At 38.8% G+C, this 22,343-nt stretch overlaps 1 protein-coding gene across 1 annotated transcript in view; it reads left to right on the top strand.

Annotated features, from left to right (window-relative positions):
- Nucleotides 1-4,825: 4,825 nt before the first annotated feature.
- The window catches only part of MACC1 (MET transcriptional regulator MACC1), a 38,663-nt gene continuing 21,145 nt past the window's right edge, over nucleotides 4,826-22,343 (top strand). Inside the window, exon 1 of the mRNA XM_051609336.1 lies at nucleotides 4,826-4,888. Coding sequence (XP_051465296.1) covers nucleotides 4,826-4,888 — 63 coding nt within the window. The remainder of the gene's footprint in view (nucleotides 4,889-22,343) is intronic.

Here is a 22,343-nt window from a genome sequence, read left to right as displayed (position 1 = left end):
ACTACCAGCATATGCTGTGTTTAAATCATACTATTTATTTCACCTTGCAGGCTTTCTCTAAGCTGGCAAGTTATTTTTATTTAGAACATCTGAAAGCCTTAAAAGATAAAACTTACAGAGAAATATGATATTCACAGAAAAATGAGGTCAGAATATTTTCTTCTCACATTGACATTATTCCCTTATTGTCAGCCTCGAAGTAAACAGTGTCAGTACATACAGGGAGGGCAGAGCTGTTGCTGCTGCTGCCTCGTACACTGCGGAGAATGGCCAGGGGTGGTGGCCATGGGTGGAGGGTGCTGCACAGGCACACACTGCTCAGGTAACATAAGCATTAATTACAGTCATTGTGGTAATCATAGGCAATTGGCAGTATTACTGAATAAGAGGATCTCTTTTAAGTACCATAGGCCCAGCAGGTATTCCAGGAGCTGGCCAGATCTGGGAGTGGCTTTTCAGCTGAAGTGCTCTTTGGTTCCAGCCTTATTGCTCCTGAGGCAGGCAGAAACTTCCCTTTCAGGAGACAACATTAAAGACCATCAAGGAAGGTCTCTGGGCCTTCATGTGTGATTCAAATTGGCCATGTGAAGTCAGTTGGGAATTATAGCCTGGTCCTGTGTTTCACATGAAAGATTTTCAGGCCTTTTCTGAAAGCAGTGGGTTTGGTCTGCATTAAGAGGATGTGTGATGTGCTCATAGTACACCAGAAATTTCTTGTAGAGAAACTATTTCAGTTCCAGAAATAGTGTTTTGCAGATCAGGTGCGTGTTTGTAGGTCTTCTGGAAAATTACATTTCTATTTTTAAAAGGTGAGACAGTATTATCAAGATGGTGACAGTGTCTGGTTAGTATCAATTTGTTGTGGAGCTGAGGGATACGTTCTCCAGCGCCTAGATTCCAGCTTAGAAAAAATATATACATATGCAATATAAGTATGATAAAGAGCAAAACAAAATAGTTAAATATACATCTAAATTACATCAGCAACAACAAGATTAACTGATGTTTTGCTGACTCAGAAACCTAATTGAACACCTGTGTGATTAAATAGCTTAATACGTTGTTTATCAGTGGTGTGGATTTTTTCTTTGCATTGTTATTATGTTTTTCCCTTGCTTGATACATCTGTTGGTGAGAAAAAGAGTGCCTTTTTCCAAGTAATAAGTACACAGAAAGTGAGAGCTCAGACCCATAGTTCTGCATCTCATATCTGTGACAAAGTCATAGCAGAACTGAACTGATTAGAGTTGCTATAAAAATAAATATGATCAAATTATCTAAGGAAAAGATATTAAAAATGCATCCAAAACCTGTACATTTTTAATGTACAAAATTGATGTGTGAGTATTTGATGAATAAAACCTGATCAATCCAGGTCTCTTATATAATTCTATGATAGTTTCAGAGAAAAAATGTTTTTCATGCCACAGTCATTATCCGGACCTGACTCCTGTTTTAGTTGTATCTAACATTTTGAAGGAAATGGTTACACTTTGTTATCTGTTGTAACACACAGTAAATATGACTAATGAATACTTAAAGTATTAGACATCAAGTATCAGGTATGATGGGTCAAAAATGTAGGAGGCCTACACTATTGCTACAGTTATTGCAGAGATAGGCAGTCATCTGGCTAATTGTAATAGCTCATATTTCAAGGAAATGTCACAGCAGGAAACAATGTGCTGTGATTAAGGATGCCAGGTGATTGCGATGACGGACTAGAAGTCAGCCTTGAGCTCCACACACAGCTTTGTGCTCACTTGCTGTTTTGTTACTTTTTAGACCACATTTCAGCGATCGTTAGATTTGGCGTTATTGTTAAATCCAGGCTAAAGCATTGTTAAATTTGAAAAAGGAAAAATGCTTTCTACCAAACCAAGGTAATTTCTGAACTGGAGGGAAAAAAAACAAAACAACTTTCACTTTACAATTAAGAAAACATTGAATTTCTGTCCCTAGGCCACAAATATATATAAGGGCTTTTTAGCTCTTATATTAGTGGAGGTACAATCTAGATTAAAGGGATGAATAGTTAGCTTATGTGTAAAGACTTATAATTTTGCTGTAATTGATAGGTATTTAGTAAAAAAATATTCAAGTTGGTAAGAAGGTATAACACAGATATTAATGAGTTTGAGCCTTTCCAAAATTGCATTTTTGTCAATCTGAAGTAAAAGAAAGAAACTGCAGCTAGTAAATACTTAATTTCAAATTTAAATGGCATAAAGAACCTGAAATTCCTATTATTTATGCCAGTGTTAAATTCCTTTTTAACATGGACACAATCAGTTTCAAGTTTGGAATGGTGCTGGAATACATTTTCAGGTCTTACTCTGGTAGCTGAAATTTGATTTTCAGAAGCACCTGCTTTCCATGTAGGCATCTAAACAAAGGTTTGACTTTCAAAAGCATCTTATATCTCCTGACACCCAGTGAGGCACCCGTGGCCAGATTTTCAAGTTCTTAACGTACTTGTTGCTGAAAAACTGGTCCCTGTTGACAATCTATGTGGTCAAAGCTAGTCATCTACTACTTAATTCAGCAGAGCTGCCTGGGATCTGAAATGAGATCAGATTCTGATTCCTAATGTTGTATAAATACATGTAAGTATCTTCTTTTTTATCCCTGTATGGACCAATATTGATCAAAATAAAAAAACCCAAACATATTCTTAGGAGAAATGGGGGTTTCTGGAGCTGAATTTCTCATGAATTTTTGTTTTGAACTGGATTTTCAAGTCTTAAAAAATGAAGCCGCCTCTGGATTTTTTGCTTTCATAGCAGCCCCTCTTTCATTTGTTATTTTTTTTGGTGTGATTCTCTGAGGTCTAATCATATGGTAACCTTTCCTCCATGGAGATTTTCAGCTTTCTCTTTTACTTGGATGAGTCTCTTTGTGAAACTTACAGCGTTCCATCAAATCTGAGATTTCTGTCCTGGCGTTGAGCTGAACTGGCTAATGGATTCAAAACTAGTTGTGAGGAGGGTGGACTGGAGTCTCAGATAGACACAGTGTGTTTGTATAGACCTTGTTTCCTAAGTAAAGGAATCAGGCTAAAAATAAAAACAAGAAATTCTTACTTGCTTAATCTCTAGTAATTTTCTACCCAAGTGTGGCTGAGTACAGTGTGCTACCCATTTCTAGAAACACAAACAGAAAATATAATAAAATATTCTCAGATGAAAAAGTATTTTTCTTGTCTCGCTCCTCATTACTCCTGAACCTTTTGGCCTGGACTCCAATTTTTTGCCTTGTCACTTCTGCCTGCAGAATTTTTTTTACAGGAACATTTTCCTTGGTGACATGCAATGTAAGTGAAGTGATCCATCTTAATAAGTCCATGAAATGTAATGAGGAACTAGGGCAAAACCAGGGTTTTCCTAACCTGAAAGATGTTAAGTTTTGCCCAGCTAAATGCTTTGGGACCCTGTCATCTACTACTGCTTCTGCTTTGGATCTGGAAGCATCATTGCAAGCACCTTTTCAGAATGGGCCTCTGCAAAACACTGCTTAGGCCACAAGGATCTTTACTTGTGCTTTATTGACTGAGGTGGTAGGCTTGCACGCTCAAGCCAAATTGGTTTTCTTCCTTTAGAAGTCACCTGGTGTCTTTTCTTTGTGAATGGAGTAAGTGAACCTATCCTGCAGACCACAGCAGGTTCAGCTGTGAGAGAGAGAAGTTTGCTACCAACGGAGCGAAAATGGTGTAAACACCAAAATAAATTGCTTGTTTAATGAACACACTTTGCATAAAGTAATCTAGCAACTAATCAACCTAACTTTAGTTACAGAGAGAAAACAAACGTTTTCATGATACAAAAGAGATCTTCTGAGTCGTTCCCTAGGGCACAAGTTCCAACCTGCTTGCTGTTTCAGGAGAGAAAGAGATCTTTCTCTATCACTTTCAGAGCCTGCCCTCTAATTCCCTTTTGGCAACCAGATGCTCAAGTCATTCAGACATGATCCTGCCCTGATGTTCTTCAGTCAAATTTGTCAGCTACCCGTTCATACTAATGTTTTGACTGAAGTTTTCTTGACAGACTTTTTTTTCTTCAAAGTTTTCCCTTCATTAGGAAAAAAAATATCTCTTTATAATATAATTCAATGTGCCATTAGCATAAGGGCATGGTATACTCATTCCTTCACTAAGATAAATATTAGAGGAAACCAATGATTTTCCTTGAGCTGTTGATATACGCAAAGCAGAACAACTGTGTTTTCACTAAGACTTTACGAGTGGCTTTTTTTTTTTCCCTTTTTAAAAAAACCCAACCCAACATATTTCAGTTCTTGGTCCAGCTCACCATGGAGAACTGATAAAACTTCTTCCTTTTACCAGAGCACAAGTAGATATATTAAATACAGATATAGCTTCTGCTGCTCAATATAACATCTTCCTTCCTATCTTCCATGCTGCACAGTGTTGTTTCAGTTTGGTCTGTTGCCTTCAGCAATTTCAGTACATATTTTGGTTACAGACTTCGGCTGCAATTTCCTATACTGGGGCAATGTTGCCACAAATTCTATGTGTTCATTAAAATGTAATGTCACAGATTTTTTTTTTAAACCAAATCTTCACTAAAGTCTAAGAGAGTGTCTCCTGAGGATAAAACACTTTTAGGGTTATTTTCTGATGTTTAACACTGACCAGAACTGTATCCTGCCCTTCAGAAGCTAGGTAAAAGCTTTCTGATTGCTTTGGTTCACTATATATCAGGAAAGGTGGTTTGGCCTCTCCACTCATTAGTGTTTGTAAAGCCTGCTTCATATTAGAAACTTCTGTTAGTATAAGTAATGTCCCTTAGGAATGTGATTTTTGGCGATGTTTAATGCTGGCAACAAGCTTAATGTGGACACAGAACTGGCAGAAGAAGTACTTTTGCTGGTATAGATTATAGTCAGGGTTCTGGAATCAGTGAAGAGACAAAACTGCTTTTGCCAGCATAACTATACTATTAAACATTTCCTAGCATAGACCTGGCAGAATCCCAATTTTCACTCCCACACCTCTCTTGGTTATTAAATATTTCATTGGGAGGTATACTCAAGCTGCTACTTCCTGTGTAAATATCTTTGGCCAGAATATTTTCTGTCATGGAAGTTTTTCTACCACTGGTGGGGGGTGGGGAGAAAAAAAAAATAATAATAAAAAAAAATATATATATATATACTTGACCATGTCTGAGTTGCTCCTTTATATCCAGAATGGCCTGACATTGTACCTTTGTTTCTGCTGACATGTACATGCATAAATCTTGATGTAGTGGCCACAGTTAACTTTAATTGGAAATCATTCTACAAGTAACTGTCAGGTAGCCCAGCATTTATGGTGCCCCTCTCTAATGATTTGATGAGCAGGGGGGTCATATTAGTTTTCTTATGAGCTTTAGGGATGACAGAAACAAATGGGATTAAAACAATATGTGATGTGCACTGAAGCTTTGGTGTTTATCATTCTTCTGATGAGAACTGCAGCAAAGATCAGGTCCAAAAAAGTATGCCATATTCTGCCCCAGCTACTCAATCTGTTGCAGGCAAATAAAATGTATTTACTGACACAGCCACAGTGAGTCCTTTGACCCTGCAATCATTACTAGGTTTAGGCATCAAAATACGTGAATATTTAAACAAAACTAAATAAAACAAAAGAGAAAAATATCAGTGGAGTGGAAACCACATACTGTAATCAAATGAAAAGTGGAGACGAAGCTGCAGCTTCCCATATATGTTACGTTATGTCAAGCCAGAATGTGACTGTTTACACTCCTAAGCTTTCCAGGATCCTGCCACCACTACCAGTAAGGATGCAAAAGCCAGAGGATGTGGCTTGGTGGCATTCACCCATTTCCAAAGTGAGGTGAGTGTCCCATGGTGTTGTGCCCTGGAGTTGGCAGCCCTGGTTGCTGCAGAGCAGCTCTCCTGCTCTTGCTACACTAGTCACTGGATTCATGTGGACCAACTTGTTCTATCTGGATTTCACCCAGGGCTTCCTGTACGTATGTGTTACCAGCTTCCAAAGTTTCAATCTCAAAGTTAACCTTATTGGTCCCACAATATACCTCCCCAATTTCCATTGATCTCAGAATTACAAATGAGAAGTGAAATGAGTTTAGCAAACTAAAAATGGGGAAAATATATTGCCAAATGAGCCTGCAAGCATCTGCTCTTGCTGTTGTCTGCCTGTGCAGCATGTGGGTTTCCCCTGTACACAAGCAGCGTGGTTAATTAAACGTGTGAAAATGCTTATTAACTGTCCACATAATAATTAGCATTCCTAAGACCTAACAGTCTAGATCTGCTTTCTGGAAGACTTTACCTTCAAAATGAGTCAAACTGCAGAAAACTGAAGTGTCTCATCAAATGATGTTCAAAGAAAAGCTGTTACAGAAGGATGGGTTTCAGCAGAGGTTGGAAACAAAAGCTGACCGGTCGGATCTAGTTTTGGAGAGGTAGCAGGGCATGCAGTGCCATCTTCTAAGCACCTACTTGAGATGCCTTCAAGGTAAATTCTGTTATGAGACAGGACAGAGTGGCAGAGTTTAATAAAAATGTGGGAATTAATAATTGGTGGCCCTTGGACAGAAAACCCAGACAGACTATGTTAATGCTCAAGACCTTTTCTGAGGCCCAGAGGTCAATTAAGATCTGGAAGATTCTATATGTGGGTCACCAGGGTCCCACCTGCAGGGTCCCACAAAGCTCCAGATAAAAATATCCTCTATAGTGATTTTCTAGCTGACAAACAGCTGACAAGCACATTAGATCCCTGTGAAAAGGGATATTAAAAATCATCAGCCTAACCCTGTCTTGCTGTTTAAGGTAAAGTAACACTACTTAAAAAAAAAAAAAAAAAAAGGATTGTCATAAACATCTGCCTCCAAAAATACTCCTGTGGTGAACCAACATTTCTGTTATGAGCTAATGATCCATTCAGAGAAATGAAATCTGGAAAAAGATCTTATCTAAATGGAAATTTTAAGGAGTAGTCTGAGATGACAGAAAAGGGGATGAAATTTAGAGTTTAAGATACCAAGATCTTAATTTATTATTAAATTCTATAGTATAACAATGAATTTCAGCTGGTTTGTGGTGTCATTGTCATTGGTATTAGAGACACATGATAGATAGTACCAACCTCAAAAAAACCCCCAACAAACCCAGAAAAATGAAATATATAACAAAAATACTTGCTTTCTTAATAGCTCTGAGTAAGATACTAAGTGTCTCTGGAAATGTTTCTCTTCTCATCCTGGTGTCTGACAAGGCTTTATCTGCCCTATATATTCTACTTTCAGATTTGAATTTTTAAACTACACCTTTAGAGAGGCAGTAGGAGTAGAAATTTTTCTGTAACAGATAGTTTTAGTACAAAGTGAATAACCCTGCTGTGTCTCTCTAACCTCTTGCTTCTGACTGCAGGACAGAGCTTCCTCAACAATTTATCTAGTCAGTTAAAGCATTTGGCCATTGGATACATATTTTTTCATCTTTGTCACAATTGATGCCTTACTTTACTATACAAAATAGAAGACATTCCCACCCTAAAATCCCTTTTGGTCAGGTGGGAAAGGCTGCTTTCTGGATTATGGGAGGTGGAGGGGGAAGTGTTCAGTTCCCTGGGGGAACTGAATGGTGCTGCAATAGATTGACCATTTAGTTGAAAGAGCATTAACACAATTTCAACTTTTTTTTTTTTTTTTTTTTTTTTTTTTTTTTTTTTTTTCCAGATGAAACTATTCATCCCACTTTGCTACCAGTCCTGGTAGCTTATTTGGTGGAAATTGCCCTCCAATATTGACACTATAATCTTCTCCATAAACAACCCTGATTCTGCCTTTCTCCAGTTGTTTTGGTTTTTTTAGCCTGTTTGATTTATACTTCAGCTCTTTGGAGACAGCCTTAAAAAGCCTGTCAAGCCTCTTTTCATCAAAGGGGTGTTTCAGCTGGGAGTCCTAAATGCCACAAGAACACAGGCAGCAAATAGCAACGGGACAAGGCAAATCATCTCTTCTCCAGATGACATTCCTGGTGCAATGACCATTTATCTTATCTCTCTGTGGCTATAATAATTGTCCCTCTAATCTTTATCAACTTTATCCTACAAAGCGAGACACTGGAACAGGCTGCCCAGAGATGTTGTGGGGGCTCCATCCCTGGAGGTGTTCAAGGGCAGGTTGGATGTGCCTCTGAGAAGCCTGTTCTAGTGGAAGGTGTCCCTGCCCATGCAGGGGAGTTGGAACTCGATGACCTTTAAGGTCCCTTCCAACTCAAAAAATTCTGTGATTCTGTGAAAATGGTGAAATATTTGAGAAAAATACCTGCAGTAGAATGTCTGGGTAAATTTGCTACTTCCTCAAGCTCATAGAGCCAAAAATAACTCTTTCCCTCCTGCTCTCTGCTTTCCCTCCTCTGTAGATGTCTCCTTAAGCCATTGCCACCCTTCCTTCACTTGTTTCCTCATAGCCAGTTGTCTGCTTCTCTCACATGCACATGCCCAAACCGGTCATACAAGTTCAGTCAATTTTGGTCAGTGTATTCATTGCCTGTAAAACAAATTATTTCTACCCTGAGCTTTATCAGAAAGCCACCCTTTGCCTCCTTCCCAGCAATTTCAATAAATCTGCAACATGGCATGTGAAAGTAGAAAGCCCTATCTTTCAGCAGCACACACAAAACACACAATTCCTTCTTCTCTCCTGTGTGTGCCTATCTCTCCCCCCTCAGGTGAAACTCCCACACCACCTCTTTTGGTTTCAGGTGTAATCATAAAACAGCTGAAGGTAATTATGGGTAATGTAGTTCCTTCACTCCCTCCTGTCTGTTTGAACAAGTGGTGCCAGGTCCCTGCTAGACTGCAAGTTCCAGCAGGCATTGCTCAGCACCTGGAGAGAGGCACACCAGGTGTGCTCTCAGCACCTACCCAAGCCCTGAGCACGCCGCCGTGTTTCAAACCCAGAGCAAAAATAGGTGCTTCCTCAACAGTGCTGATGTCTTGAGCAACGCCACAATTTAGATTTAGGACAGAGCTCTCAGTTCCCAGAATGGTGAGTTTGCTTTTGTTTTGTTTTGTTTTTTTTTCTTTCAAGTATATTTTGCTGGTTTTGTTTAAAACATTTTGGAAGGGGTAAATTACCAGAGTAACTTTTAACCTGGTACTAATGCTGCAGTCTGATACCCTCTTTTTGGCCACAGCTAGCCCTAAGTGGCTCTGCAGAAGGTGCAGAACCCATGTACATTTTGAATTACACGATACTGTACCCTAGGTAGTCTGGAATGTGTGGAGAAAAGCATGGTGCTTGCTAAGTGCTGGTGACTGCCTTTCCTGAGAGCATAAATAATGGTAAACCTCTCATGGTCAAAAATCAACCAATATTAGGCTGGCTGCTTTTTTTTTTTTTTTTTTAGTGTGAAACAAGCCACTGTGGTTATGTGTGTGTGCATGTGTGGGGTTTGGAATTGTGTTGTTGTTGTTGTTTTGTTGGGTTGGTTGGTTGAGTTTTATTGAAACACTATATGTACTGAAATACTCCTCTTCCAGTGTGCATAAGATGGAGTAGCTGCTGGCTTTGTGTGTTGGGGATCAGGACAATGCAGTAGGGTGCTGAACACCACAAAAGAATCCTCCCTGCTAACAAGGCAGCTACTAGAAATCAGAAAAAAAACTCAGTTTAAAGAGCATATATATTTCTGAATGTTAAAATATTTATTCTCTATTAAAATAATCCTTGAAAGGTACTATCTCCCTGCTAAATTGAGGCAAGACCTTCATGGAGAGAAGACCTATCATGCAGACAGACTTGAACCAGCTCCACTTATGGCTAGAAGATGAGGAGCAGAGCCAGCCAGGCTGTTTAAAAATAGAATAATTTAAATGAAGGACAGGAAAGAAACAGTTCTTGTTCTCTTCCCATGTGTTATTACAACTCCGCTAATAATACTTCTTCCTTGATACAGATTTCTTGGTTTTAAGGAGACAGATCAAAATCTTAACAGCTTGGGAATAATTTTTGACTGCCTTTACTATGAAATGGCAATTGCCATTCTCCTGAGGAGGGAGGGAATCATTTGTATTGGGTAGATCTTGGGAGGTGCAAAGTGACAACACTTTCCCTAGCCCAAAACCATGTTTTTGACAGTGGTTAACACAAAATGCTCCGACACAGAACTTAACACACTGAAACCAGTTGCATAGTGTTTGTGTTGGGTGGGAGATGTACAACACAAGTACAAGCTGGTTATTGTCATGCTGGAAGCTGTAAAATAGTGTTTACCTTGGGTACATTAAAATTTAAGAATACCTAGAATCGTATTCACTAAACTATATAGTACAACAATATCCTGTGGGAATGTGTTCAACAGGATAATTATATGTTGCAATAGAAGGCTTACTGAGCATTTAAATGTTTGGTTTAAAATGTTTTATTGTCTCTCCCCCTCCCCCCTCTTATGGGAATGGCTAATTGGATTCAACTCCTCACTTCTTTGTTATTCAGCTTCCTTTTAACTCTTTATCATAGTAAATTTCAGCTTTCTGGCCTAGGAATATTTGTGTTTGGTGGACAGTCCCTAAGAGATTTCTATGAAGGGTATCCAAAGGAAGCAAAACTTTGAAATTCTCTACCTCTGAAGTTGGATGCCTTTCCTCTCTATTTTCCACAACAGATAAACTCAAGCTCCTTGAGAAGTGTTTATGCTACTGCAAACTTTGGCATGAGTCCCTGCAGGGAAGTCCTCCCTTGAAATATAATATAATACAAAATAGTGGAAGAAACACCAAAAAGCACATAAAATGCAGAAATATAAATCCTGTTGCTGTAAAAGCCAAAAGACTGGCTTTTTGGACAGAACATCTAGTTAGTCAGCCTCATCTGATGGTCTCTAAAGGCTGTCTTGTTTGAAGATCTGAGCTTTATGGTAGCAGCAGCTGCTGTATGGCAAACTTTTGCACCCCAAACTATGGTGCATACTTGCAAAAAAATTGTAAAATCATAAGCATAGCTCTGTCTGGAACTATAGGCTCCTCAATTACTTCTCCTATAAAATACTGCATAGGATCCTAAGTCACCTCACAGACCCCACAATGGGAAATGGAACATGACTGGAGAGGAGAAAAGGAGCTATTTCAGCAGCATCCCTTTCCTGATGTTCCCATACTCTGCTACTACCACAAAAATTTAGTCTCATTTGACCTTCTGTCTTTGTAGCTACTTCATCTATGGAAGCCTTCTGTAATCTCTTACCCTTTTTCTTGAGTTCTTTCCAGTTTGTTTCCTTCAGCTCTGTATTTTCAGGAGTAGATAGGGTTTTATTTAGAAACCCAATTCCAGAGTAAAGGTGAGGTCAAATATTAACGGAAAACATATTTCTTTTACTGTATTTTCATCTGCTTCTCAGAACAGACAAGTATCTTACTTGCCATTCTTCACATTGAGCAAACCTCCTTGTCAAACTACAGAGGATCATGCTTAAACTTCCAAGAAACTACAAATAGTTTAGAAATCAACATGTGTGAATAATTTGAAACTACCCCCCAGAAGAACCCCTTCAAGTTCTTATCTAGAGCAAACATAATGTTATGCTGTTTAATTCGTTAGGCTTTCCAATATTTCTTCAGAGTCTGCTCTAGTGTTAGTAATCTCAGTAATTTTGACTTATAAGCAAACACTGTCACATCACTTTGCACTCACCTTCCCGTCCCACCCTCCAGAATTTACTCAATGCACCCATTGTAAGCTTCAATGAGTGCAGGCACTGGAGCACTTCCTTACCGAGGTGTGCTGGGCAAGTTGAATCAGGGCTTTCAACTACAGAAAACTTCAGAAAACTGAAACGAAGTTGTATAGCTTGCAGCAAGTGACACTTAGAGCTCTGGTTTGGTGTTCTCATAGTGGAGAAGAAAAGCTTTTGGGTTTGGATGTATCCAGACATCCTTTTCAAGGAAGTCTACAGGAGGCATATACTGCTTAATTTCTGTAACAGTAAGAGTCCTTTCCTTCCTGGCCTCACCTTGTAAGCCAGCCTACTCAGGAAGAAGCTGGCTGATTATTTAGTTGAAAGCTGTGTTATGTATGCCCAAATGCTGCCGCCTTCTTGCTGTGTGGTTGACTCTGCAGGCTGAAATTCTCTGGAAAGCCAAAGAGTATTCTGGCAGCTCAGAAGAGATTCTTTTAGATCTTGAATAAAAAATGTAAATAGTTGAATCTCTTTGCCATTTTCCTCAGCTTTCTCAATGGGGAAAGGCTCTTTTTGAATTATTGGAGGAAGTCTGCCTTCCCTGGAGACTCAGACTACTTAATAATCTCTGTGTTCCTCTTTTCGACACACCTGTGAGATAAGGGAGCTGCCATTTTACTTTAGTAAGTTCTTGCACTACATTTAAGCGGCTGTAATGGCTACCTGCTGCTGAATGGGGCAGTCCCACTTCTCATACCTTGCCATTATTTCCCACAGGCCAGCACAGGTGAACACTGACTCATCATGCCTGGGCCAGCTCCCTGTGGGACCAGATAAGCACCACTGTTGATGCAAAGGAGATGTAGGACTGCTGCTTTCTGGAGCAGGCAGGCAGCCAGCTACCCAGTCAGATGGCATCCCCAAGAGCAGGCTTAGCTTCAAGAAGAGTGGCAGATGATCTTTCATCTTGTCTAATGCTTTAATAACTTGGGACATTTCACCCTAGTTCTTTTTCAAGCTTGCTCTGAATGGATTCTATCATATCTGTCTCTTTCTTCATAGAGGCATATAATACTTCTCTGCACTAAATTAGAGTTCACAAGTACTTAAATTGATTCTAAAATGTATTGGCTCATACTTTAATCTTCACTGACCTCTAGTTATATATAATGGTATTAATTCATGTTGCGTCTTTACTTACAAACTGCCAACAGCCTTGCTTGTCTATTGTGCCAGTAATCTTGTGATCATGCTAAAGAAAACAGCTCTTTTTTCTACTGGCTGCAATGGGCTGTATCACAAAATATTTGTGCAACAACTTGATGAGAAGTGGTTTGAGTTTCCCACCTGAGCCTACACCTGTAAAAAACCTGAAAGGTTCAGCAGCAGACTCAAAGCTTGTGACCAATCCGTGGCAAATCCTACAGCTTAATTTTTGTCCTGTGATCTAATTGGGACTGAACTTTGGGTATGTATTTACATTGAGAATAAGCTGTATTTCTACATGTACTAAGCTATGTAATTAAAAGGAAATGACTTTGTGTGAAATAACTGGGAGGAGGGGAAGGGCAGCTGGCAAGAGTTTTAGGTGGTTTGTTTTTATTCCTACATGATCTCATGCAACACCAACTCTGAGCCCTGAAGAAAAAGCCTATGATGTGATGATAACCTTTTCATGAGTTCACTCCCTCTGATCCACTAGTGTTAATTTTACAGGATCTCTGTAAAGGTGGGAGGGATGTGATGCAGCAGGGAGACAGGAATTTTGAATTTATTCATAGTACTGCCCTAATTCCTGCAGCACAAATTGTCACCTGTTGCTCTGTGTGAAATGATATTCCTACAAACATGACTAATGCCAGTTTGTTCTTCTGCTCGGTGATTTTTTTATTTTTTCTTCTTTCTTTCTTCTCCCTGTTTACAATTTTTTCTGTTCTTTAGAGCTGACCCTGGTTCTTCAGCTCTGGACTGAGACTGTTAACTTGCTTCCAATAAGATATATACAATCATCAAGTGAAATGAGTAACATCACAAATACATTTGTAAAAGTCTCATTAGTTTTCCAGTAAAACATCTAACAGTTCTCAGCAGAAGCAGCTTCTGATTAAATATTCATAATATCTTTCTTAAGGGGTGAGAAATGGGAAAACTACATTCAAACCTGTCCCTTCAATTTCCAAACTGACAAGGAGCAAAGCTGTCTAGTCTTATAGCTAGGTGGTACATAGGACATGGGTTACACTAATTGAACCAAGTGTAAAAGCCTCCAAGCTGAACTCCGTATAGTTCTGAGAAGACTGTGGGAAGCTAAAGTGGCTTCTCCACTGAGATAACTGCATTGGGTTTTTTCTGAGCACTCTGAAGCACTTGGACTCTGAAGTATATATATGAATCAAGTTGCAAATGCTTAATGTGTGCATCATCCTAACATAAATAATTTCTTCATCTCATCAGCAGAGAGCAACATATGCCTTTAATGGCTCTCAGAGTTACCCTTTTGCCTGCCAGAGCACAGGTACTTATGCCCTGCCATCTGGATCCCCCCCACAGTTAACTTGCCTGGGCTTGTGCTGTCAGGTGGCTCCTAATATGGCTGAGCAGAAAAGTGCTACTAATCTGGAAAATATGTAAGAAAGCCATTCACACCTTGGAATTCTCTGGTGTATTTTTACCAGTAATGATTGTACTATTTACCAGTAATGATTGCACAAAACACAGAGACGGGAGGTACTGTATGCACTACTGACTTGCTCCCTAGAAAAGTAAGAATTTCCCTAGTCTTTTCCTCATTTCATGTAGTATGACAGCAGAAAGTGAAGGAGAATTTTCTTGAATTCTGAGCTTAATGGAAGTTGCATTCATCATCACTGTATTTTTTTTTTAATTTTTTTTTTAAAAGTAATAAATAATCTCAGACTTCTAATTTTGGCTACTGGTCAGTAATTTTAACAAAAACAGAGGAAAGAGAAAATAGTGTGTGTTTGTATGTCAGTAATTTTTTAAAACCTGTTATATGTAGCTACAGTTCACTTGTATCTGGTTTTGATGTGATTTCTGCTCACAGCTGGAAAGCAAGGCCAAACTTAGCAATGGCAAAGGCCCTCAGGAAGTGTGATGAACACCTGCCTTGCTCTCAAGTTAATTGCCTTTCAGGGTGTGAACACTTTGGAACAGAGAAGGGTTCTTGGGATGTTTATGCAGTTACTCTCAAAGCTCAGGTCTTGGTGGCAGTTTTCTTCTCAAGGCACTTGCACAAGCTGTGCTCTGTCACTGATTTCCTGAGTGGCCTGGGACAAGTTGTTTGGAGGAGGATTTTTAGGGGGTTAGCACATGTTTATGCACTTCTTAGAGTAGGGGTTGGAGATGCTGGAATGTGGCTATCAGTCCCTTTTTGTTTTAGTCCTTCCATTGGTAAACTTATCTCCATTTTTTCCCCATCCCTGCCCTTCCTTGTCTTGCTCATTAAACAATTAACTCCTTGTGACCAGGCTGTGCTTGGTATGTATTTGAACAAAAGTTTAGCTATTGCTTCTAGTTCTACCAGGATATAAATAAAAAAGTAAAATAAAACCCTGATTTGGGTCCCACCAGAATATAAACATCAGCTCTCAGGCTTAAAATTGGATATTTTTTTTTCAGATGGCTTCAGTTCAATAAAAAGTATTCAACTTGGCACAGTAACAGCTTGGTCTGTGGCCTTGATTCTGCATAGGAAGAGTAAAGATGATTGCTTTGGTGTTTTTGACTTTGAAAATATATGAATAAATCAAATTTAGTGCTTTTGAAACAGTCTGGCAACTATAGAACATGAAAGGTTTTGAGGTTCTATGCCTGTGCTGCCAAAATCCGTGTGTCTCAAGCCTCGTCCCTCTTGGGAAAGGTAGATCTGGGATGCTGAAAAACCCACATATTTCATTGATGGCAAATCACCCCTCTCCTAATATGGAGCAAGTGGAGCGGAAGTTCACTCTTTCCCTCCAGGCAAAAAGTTCATATATGGATTACAGGTTAAGCCTTAGGGCTCTTCATGCTAATCTCTAAAGAACTTTAAAACAAAATTACTGTTCTAGACGATAGCGATTCATCATACTGAATGATAACAACAGATACTGACTTGCCATTGTGAAATCTTGCCAAAATCGGCAACATGAAATGAATTTGCACAATAAAATAAAATTATCCAAACTAACTTTCACAACAGAAAAAACTCTTTAGCTATATTTGTCAGCTGTTTGCTTGGTGTGGAGCTGAGTGGAATCTCCTGAAGTTCTGAAGGTTAGAATTTACACCAAATTAGGCAAATATCTTTACATGTTCTTACCGATGGTCTGCTGTCTAATAGTTCTCACTTCTGGTGGATCTCACATAGCTATACAATAGCTAACCAAAACCCACTACGTTATAGGAGTTTTTTATATCCTGATTATTAAAGTTTTGAACAAAGTTGTACACGTTTCTGCTTATTACAGATGCAGCAGCCTGTACAGATATAACCCTGGATTGTGATCTGCCAGGAACTAACCTAAAATAACTTCATGCTGGACCACACTCGGACCATGCACCTCCAAGAACGTTTGCCAAATTAAAGTTTAGATAAAGCTTTGGAAGCAGAACATATTTAATTTGAGTTTTGATTTTCATACCTCATGCTTTTCTCTCCCGTTTTGTAGTAGAGAGCTCTCTGTTGGACAATCCTCTGTTCCGCAAATATCTGCTTGTCATCATCAATGACCGGAAGCAGAGAAGAATAATTGCCACATAAGGGAGACTGAAAAGCTCATCCAATAAATGGCACAGCCAGGATTACACATCTGTAGCAAAGAGATGTAACAGGAGTTATATCACCTGCCTCACTACAGCCAAGAAGAAACATCTTAAGCAAAGTAACTTGCCATCACACATCAAGATGTGTATTTGATTTGACATTTATAAATTAATTGTTACACATTATGACAACTGTATACTTTAATCAAGGAACCCTTGAGAGTGATGGCAAGGATACACGTCTGATGGTAGGAGTGAGCTGCTTATCTATACAGTCTTTTAACAGTACTGTAAATGTGTTGTGTATGTTGGTCTCTATAGATAAACCAGAAAATAACAAATGTAGTTAGAAAAATATAAAGTAGAATTTTACATATATGATTCTGCAGTATTTCACATAACACAGTATACATTTTGAACCCTTATTATCTTGAGAGATAGGATCTAGTTCAAGGCACAAAACTCAAGACTTGCTACCAAGGAGGTGAGATGGTTAAGGAAATGCTTTGATCATCAAAGTCAATGACCTTTTGGAAAAGCTGTGAATGCCTCCTCCCACGTTTCTGTACAAATGGAGCAAGGACAGTAAGCTTATGAAGATGAAACCAGACAAAGTGTTTTTTTAGTGTTAGCATTTGGAAGGTGTTGATGAATACGCTGAATTCTCTGAGCTAACATGTGGCTAGGGCCTTCAGATTCCTCACAAGGAAAGTCAAAGTAATCAGAGGAATTTAAGGTTCATGGAGGCATTGATGCTAAATGAAATAGCCTATTCTGTTACCTGCAGGGACTTTCCACCCTGGCCTGATTAGCAATATTTAGATGGTTGTCTATTCCTTTCAATCTGCTCTAGCCAATGTATCGGACACTGTTGGTATCTCCCCCCAGCAGGGAGACATTACTCTGTTTTCCTGTAAGACTGGCTGTCAGAAAAACCTTATCTCTAGGCAGTGCATGAAAATTTCCTTTCACAGTAATAGCTGTGAAATTAATGTGGTTTTGAATGATGTTTAAATATCCTAATGGTCTCAAATCAATTTTCTGTAACTTAATTCTGTAGTCTGACAATAGCCTATGTAGCAGTTTCATTTCATGTACCAGGTGATTATTCTTCTAGTGAATGGAACATTATCTGACTGCAGAGGTGGTTTTGGATGATAAATTATTTCCAAGGTTTTTCTGTGTAGTAAGTGAGTTAGGTGAAAGAACCGCAGCCTTTGTGGATATTTAATAGTATATTATACTGAGTTTGCTCAATCTGCGTGAAATTGGAAGGTGAGCATCCTCAGGGTCTGAAAGGTGAGGCAAATCAAAGGACTGACATCAGAATCTTCACAAGGCTGGACAGTGGGCAGGTGTTACAGAGACTGCTATATCAGTGAAAATGAATACATGAATTTACTGCATGTAAAGCTCTTGAAGGAGTGCAGGCCTGACTGAAGTTGTGAAGGCTTTTTTCTTTTTTTTTTTTTTCTTTTTTTTTTTTAAGGGTGGGAGGAAGAGGACAGGGTCACAACAGTGGGGAAGCTGGAGACAATATATTGAAATGCTACGGTAATATCTAGAAGTTACTGATCTGCGACCCTCCACTTCTGATAGAAAGGCAGGAACTTCAGCTGTGGTGAGAAATAGTAAAGCCTGCTGAGACAGAATAAATGAAATAGAAACCTAGGCACATATTTGGAACTAACAGAGTATAATACCCAGCATTTCTGAATAATTTTCCTGAAGATTTTCTGCAGGGTTATCTTAGAAGCATTGTTTGGGAATTTAGTAAGCTGGGTTTTAGTCCGACTTTCTGAGCAACTTGTAAATGCACCACTCCAGCCACTATTTTTATTTTGAGGGTATCAGCCAGATTTGTTGGGGCAGATAAAGATCTGTCTTCTATAAAACTATTTTTTGTGTATAAAAGGGTTAAATCCATGATGGATCTAGATGATCTTTAAGGTCCCTTCCAACCAAAACCATTCTATGATTCTGCGATAATTTAGGATTTTTTTTTTTCCCCCTTTGAGTCTGACTTGAGTGGAGAGTCTTCCTTATTACAGAGCTTGAGGCAATGACCCCGTCATTATCTGTCCTATGCTAATTACCTCCACACCTCTGACAGTGTCTTAGCCAGTGCACCAGTGTTAGGGAATGAAATAACAAGTAAGGAAGCAATAGCTGTATACCTTCTTTCTCTTCTCACCACTGCCATATTAAATGCAAAGAAATAACACAGAGTGCTTCCTTCATGGAAAATTGCATGGAAAGATGTTACAGGCCTGAGTGAGGAAGATTTCTTGAATGGGTAGGCACCCATCTGTGTATACTGGCTGCTCATGCTACTCCTGAGTAGTGGCAGCTCTTTCAGCTGCTTCATCAAATTTTGCCCTCAGAAGTCAGTGACGATGGCTCAGAAGGAAGAGCTGGAGCCATTGTAGAGTCGATCTGGCAGTCATTATTTCAGTAAAATCACTCTGGTAACAATACTATTATTAAGAAGTAGTTAAGAGCACAATTCAGAGATTGAAATGTCCTTTGTTAATAGAGAAACTATCAATTTAAACATTAATCCCATTTGATACAAATAAGAGGATTTTTCGCTTGCCAGGAGCATGTGTAATTGCTATGTAAAGGGAGAGTCTGCAATACAATGAGAGCTACAGAGTCTGGCTTTTAGAGGACAAAATACATTTTTATGAATTCTCCTCCCTTCTTCCCTTCAAAATTAAATTGTCAAAAATAACTTTAAAATTCTGGGAGGTGTAACTTAATGGGCAGCTCAGCCTATTATTAACAGCACAGGAACAAATGTTTTAGATGTGATGATGTCTTGATGCAGGAGAAGAGTTCTGACCAAATTTTGGGGACTATAATTGCTGTAAAAAGCAACAAAGAAAAAGTGCATTCTCTATAGTATACCTTGGAAAGTGTCCCTGTGATTAAGACTCACTCTCTGACACACTCTTCACTATGTTCCTAAAGTGCCAAGGACCATTAAACAAGTTCTTCAGTCAAAACAGATCAATACACAAAAAATAGGTATTGGCCTTTCCTTGTAAATATTATCACAATATATCAAATGTGCTATTTGTGCTGTTACATATTCTCTGTGTCTGTCATGTGGTCAGTCAAGTAGAGCAAAATGTAATTTGTGGGTGTAATGAAGAATGACTTTGCTTAGAGTTATTAACTCTCTGATGACAACCAGAGGAGTCCTTGCCAAGTGGATTTACTTTCTTCTACTGTATTTAATGGAATTGTTTTCCTAAAACAGGTGGCTGCCTGTTTTATTAATTTTTTTTTCCATGTTGAGCTGGCCACATGTCACCCATCTTCCATCTTTTCTGCCCTTTTGGTATCAACGTCCCTTTGTATTCCCTAGGAGAGAGAGAACAAGTAACTGCCTTGAGTCCTGTCATCCCCTCCTGCCCCCCATTCATGCCGTATGCAACTGGGATTTCTTCTTGGATAGTTTATGTGTTTTGAAAGTTTGCCTGTCATAGTTTATTACAAAGCTTAAACAAAACAAATGTCATAGTTATTGCAAAACAAACTCCCTGTGTGTATTGCTATGTTAACTTATTTTTTGGCATGGATGTGTGTGTTTTATTATTTGTTTGTTTTTATTGTTTGTTTCCCCTCTCCCCCCAAGTTAACCAACACCAAACCAAAGTGGTTCTATATTAAAAAGTCTGTCTGACAGTGCAAACTTCCCGATGTCTTCTTCCTTTCCTCTGAGGGAGAAGTTTGTCATGCTCATAGAAAAAGACCTTTCTAGACTCCTATCTCATCAAAAGCACAGCACACTGCAGTGTCCCCTGTTATCTTTCTCCAGATGCTCACATCAGTTTGCTTGAAAACAGAACATTAGAAGAGTAAAGGTACCTTGTATGTGCCTGGGTATCACATTCAATTTACTTCGAGGTTCACATTGGATGTTTTGCCCCTACATCTTCAGTCCACATTTGTCAAAAATAAAATGTCAGTGTCCAGGTAGCATACTGACAGGCAATTCAGTTCTGCAGTTGGATGTTCAAAACTGTGTCCTGGCATAGTGTCAGACACAGTTATATCATTTTTAGTATGCAATAGCAAAAACTCATCCTACGTGTATGCAACATATCCAGCTTATACAAGTGCCTAAAATCTGTTGTTAATGTTCATGATAATTTTAATTTTAAGCACTTTAAGAGCTGTGAGCAAGTAAAACACTGGCCTTTTTCTGCAGGTGGGTTCCTTAGTGCATTCTTTGCCCTGATACTGTGAAGACAGCACAGCTTCTGTTATCACATCATTGGACCAGAGGAGACATTTTAATGTTGAAAGTTAAGAAGAATTTTTCCCCTGCCTGTGCTTAGTCCTTAAATTTTGACTTTATTTTTTCTATGAAACATGTAATTCATAAGTGCCTCATTGTCAATTCCTAATGAAGAACTACTTCACTACTTGACACGGGTTTGATTGTCTGGAAACTGCTATCCTTTGTCTGCTTTCTGGGTGGATAGTAGATGAGCTATTTTCTATGTGTATCTGGAATAGGGTTAAACAGTAAGATGTTGCCAAAATCAAGTATTTGGGACAGAGCAGGTTTGGGGTTTTTTTTGTTTGTTTGGGGTTTTCTGTTGTTGTTTGGGGGTTTTTTGTTTGCTTAATTCTTTTTTGGTTGTGCCTCTGTGACTCTGAGACATGCAAAGACTTTTATGTTTTTTTTAAAAAAAACACATTTGCTTTATTATCCTCGAAGTTCACTCTGAGATTGTAAATCATTCACTACTGCTAATGCTACTGCTACTTCTGTCCCCCACCACCACCTTCTGCCCTCAAAAAACATGACTCCTATCTGTCCCTCTGCAAAGCTGACTTCTGGCTTTTAACAGGCAGAGACATGAGCCTTTCCTAGGGAAAAGCATAATAAATCCTATGCAGAGTTGAAAGTGCTCTCTAAGCCAAGCTAGTGTGCAGGAGTCTAAGGCTTTATCTTGGCCTTCATCACTAACAGATAAGCTGCTCAGTTAAAGACCCAGTGTCACTTTTGTGTGCAGCTTGGATGTGAGTACAAGTCTAATTTAGTAGAAAGATAAGAAGAAATTAGGGTAAACAAAATAATATACTTTGGAGGTATCCTGTACTTACAAAGTCGTGATCACAGCTATAGTTCACAAGGATATAAATAGGTAGCAGGCATTTTGAGATTCCCAGTTGCTCCCACTCCCTAAGTTGTTAAAAAATGTTGACAGTTGAGGTTTTTGTTTCATCCTAGCAAACATTAAAAGTACCCAAAGATGGGCAGCAAGCGTGTAGTTTACATGCAGAACAGGGTATATAGAGGCTTTGCTTTTGCTCTGCAGTGCTGTATGTATTATGGTGACATTCAAACACATGCAGAACCTAGATATGAAAAATTGTACTGTTTAATGAAACTGCTAAATAAAAGATGTTCCTTATAGAGTGCTTCCAACACCCATTTTGAAGGAATAGCAGTTGTTAATAACTCATAGTATTGTAATCTCTGTGAAGGAGCCAGAAGTGTTTCCATAGGACCTCCAAAGCCAAGAAACTAGCTGTGCTTCCAGAGTATGTATGGTTACATACAGCAAGTGACAAACCAGCATGATTTTTAACTATTACTGGTTTTAGAGGCTTTTGAGAGGTGGTAATTAAATTAAATCAGTTCATAGAATAATTAAGTTAACAGACTTTCACAGTTTTCTGTGTTTAGCAAAAATAAGAAATACTGCAAATAGTTTTAAACTGGATCCTTTAATTCACTTGTTAATGACATCTTTACTTTCCATTTCCTGTTCTTTAAAAAGTTACTTAGTAATGTAAGTAGAATGCAACATACTTATGTTTTCCTGAGGCCAAAGAGAACAACGGAGTATTTCAGAGGGATAGCTGAAACCTGAATGATA

Source organism: Apus apus, chromosome 2 (assembly GCF_020740795.1).
Source record: "Apus apus isolate bApuApu2 chromosome 2, bApuApu2.pri.cur, whole genome shotgun sequence".
Lineage (NCBI taxonomy): Eukaryota > Metazoa > Chordata > Aves > Apodiformes > Apodidae > Apus > Apus apus.
The sequence above is the reverse complement of the archived record's forward strand: the minus strand, read 5'-3'. Positions and strand labels throughout refer to the sequence as shown.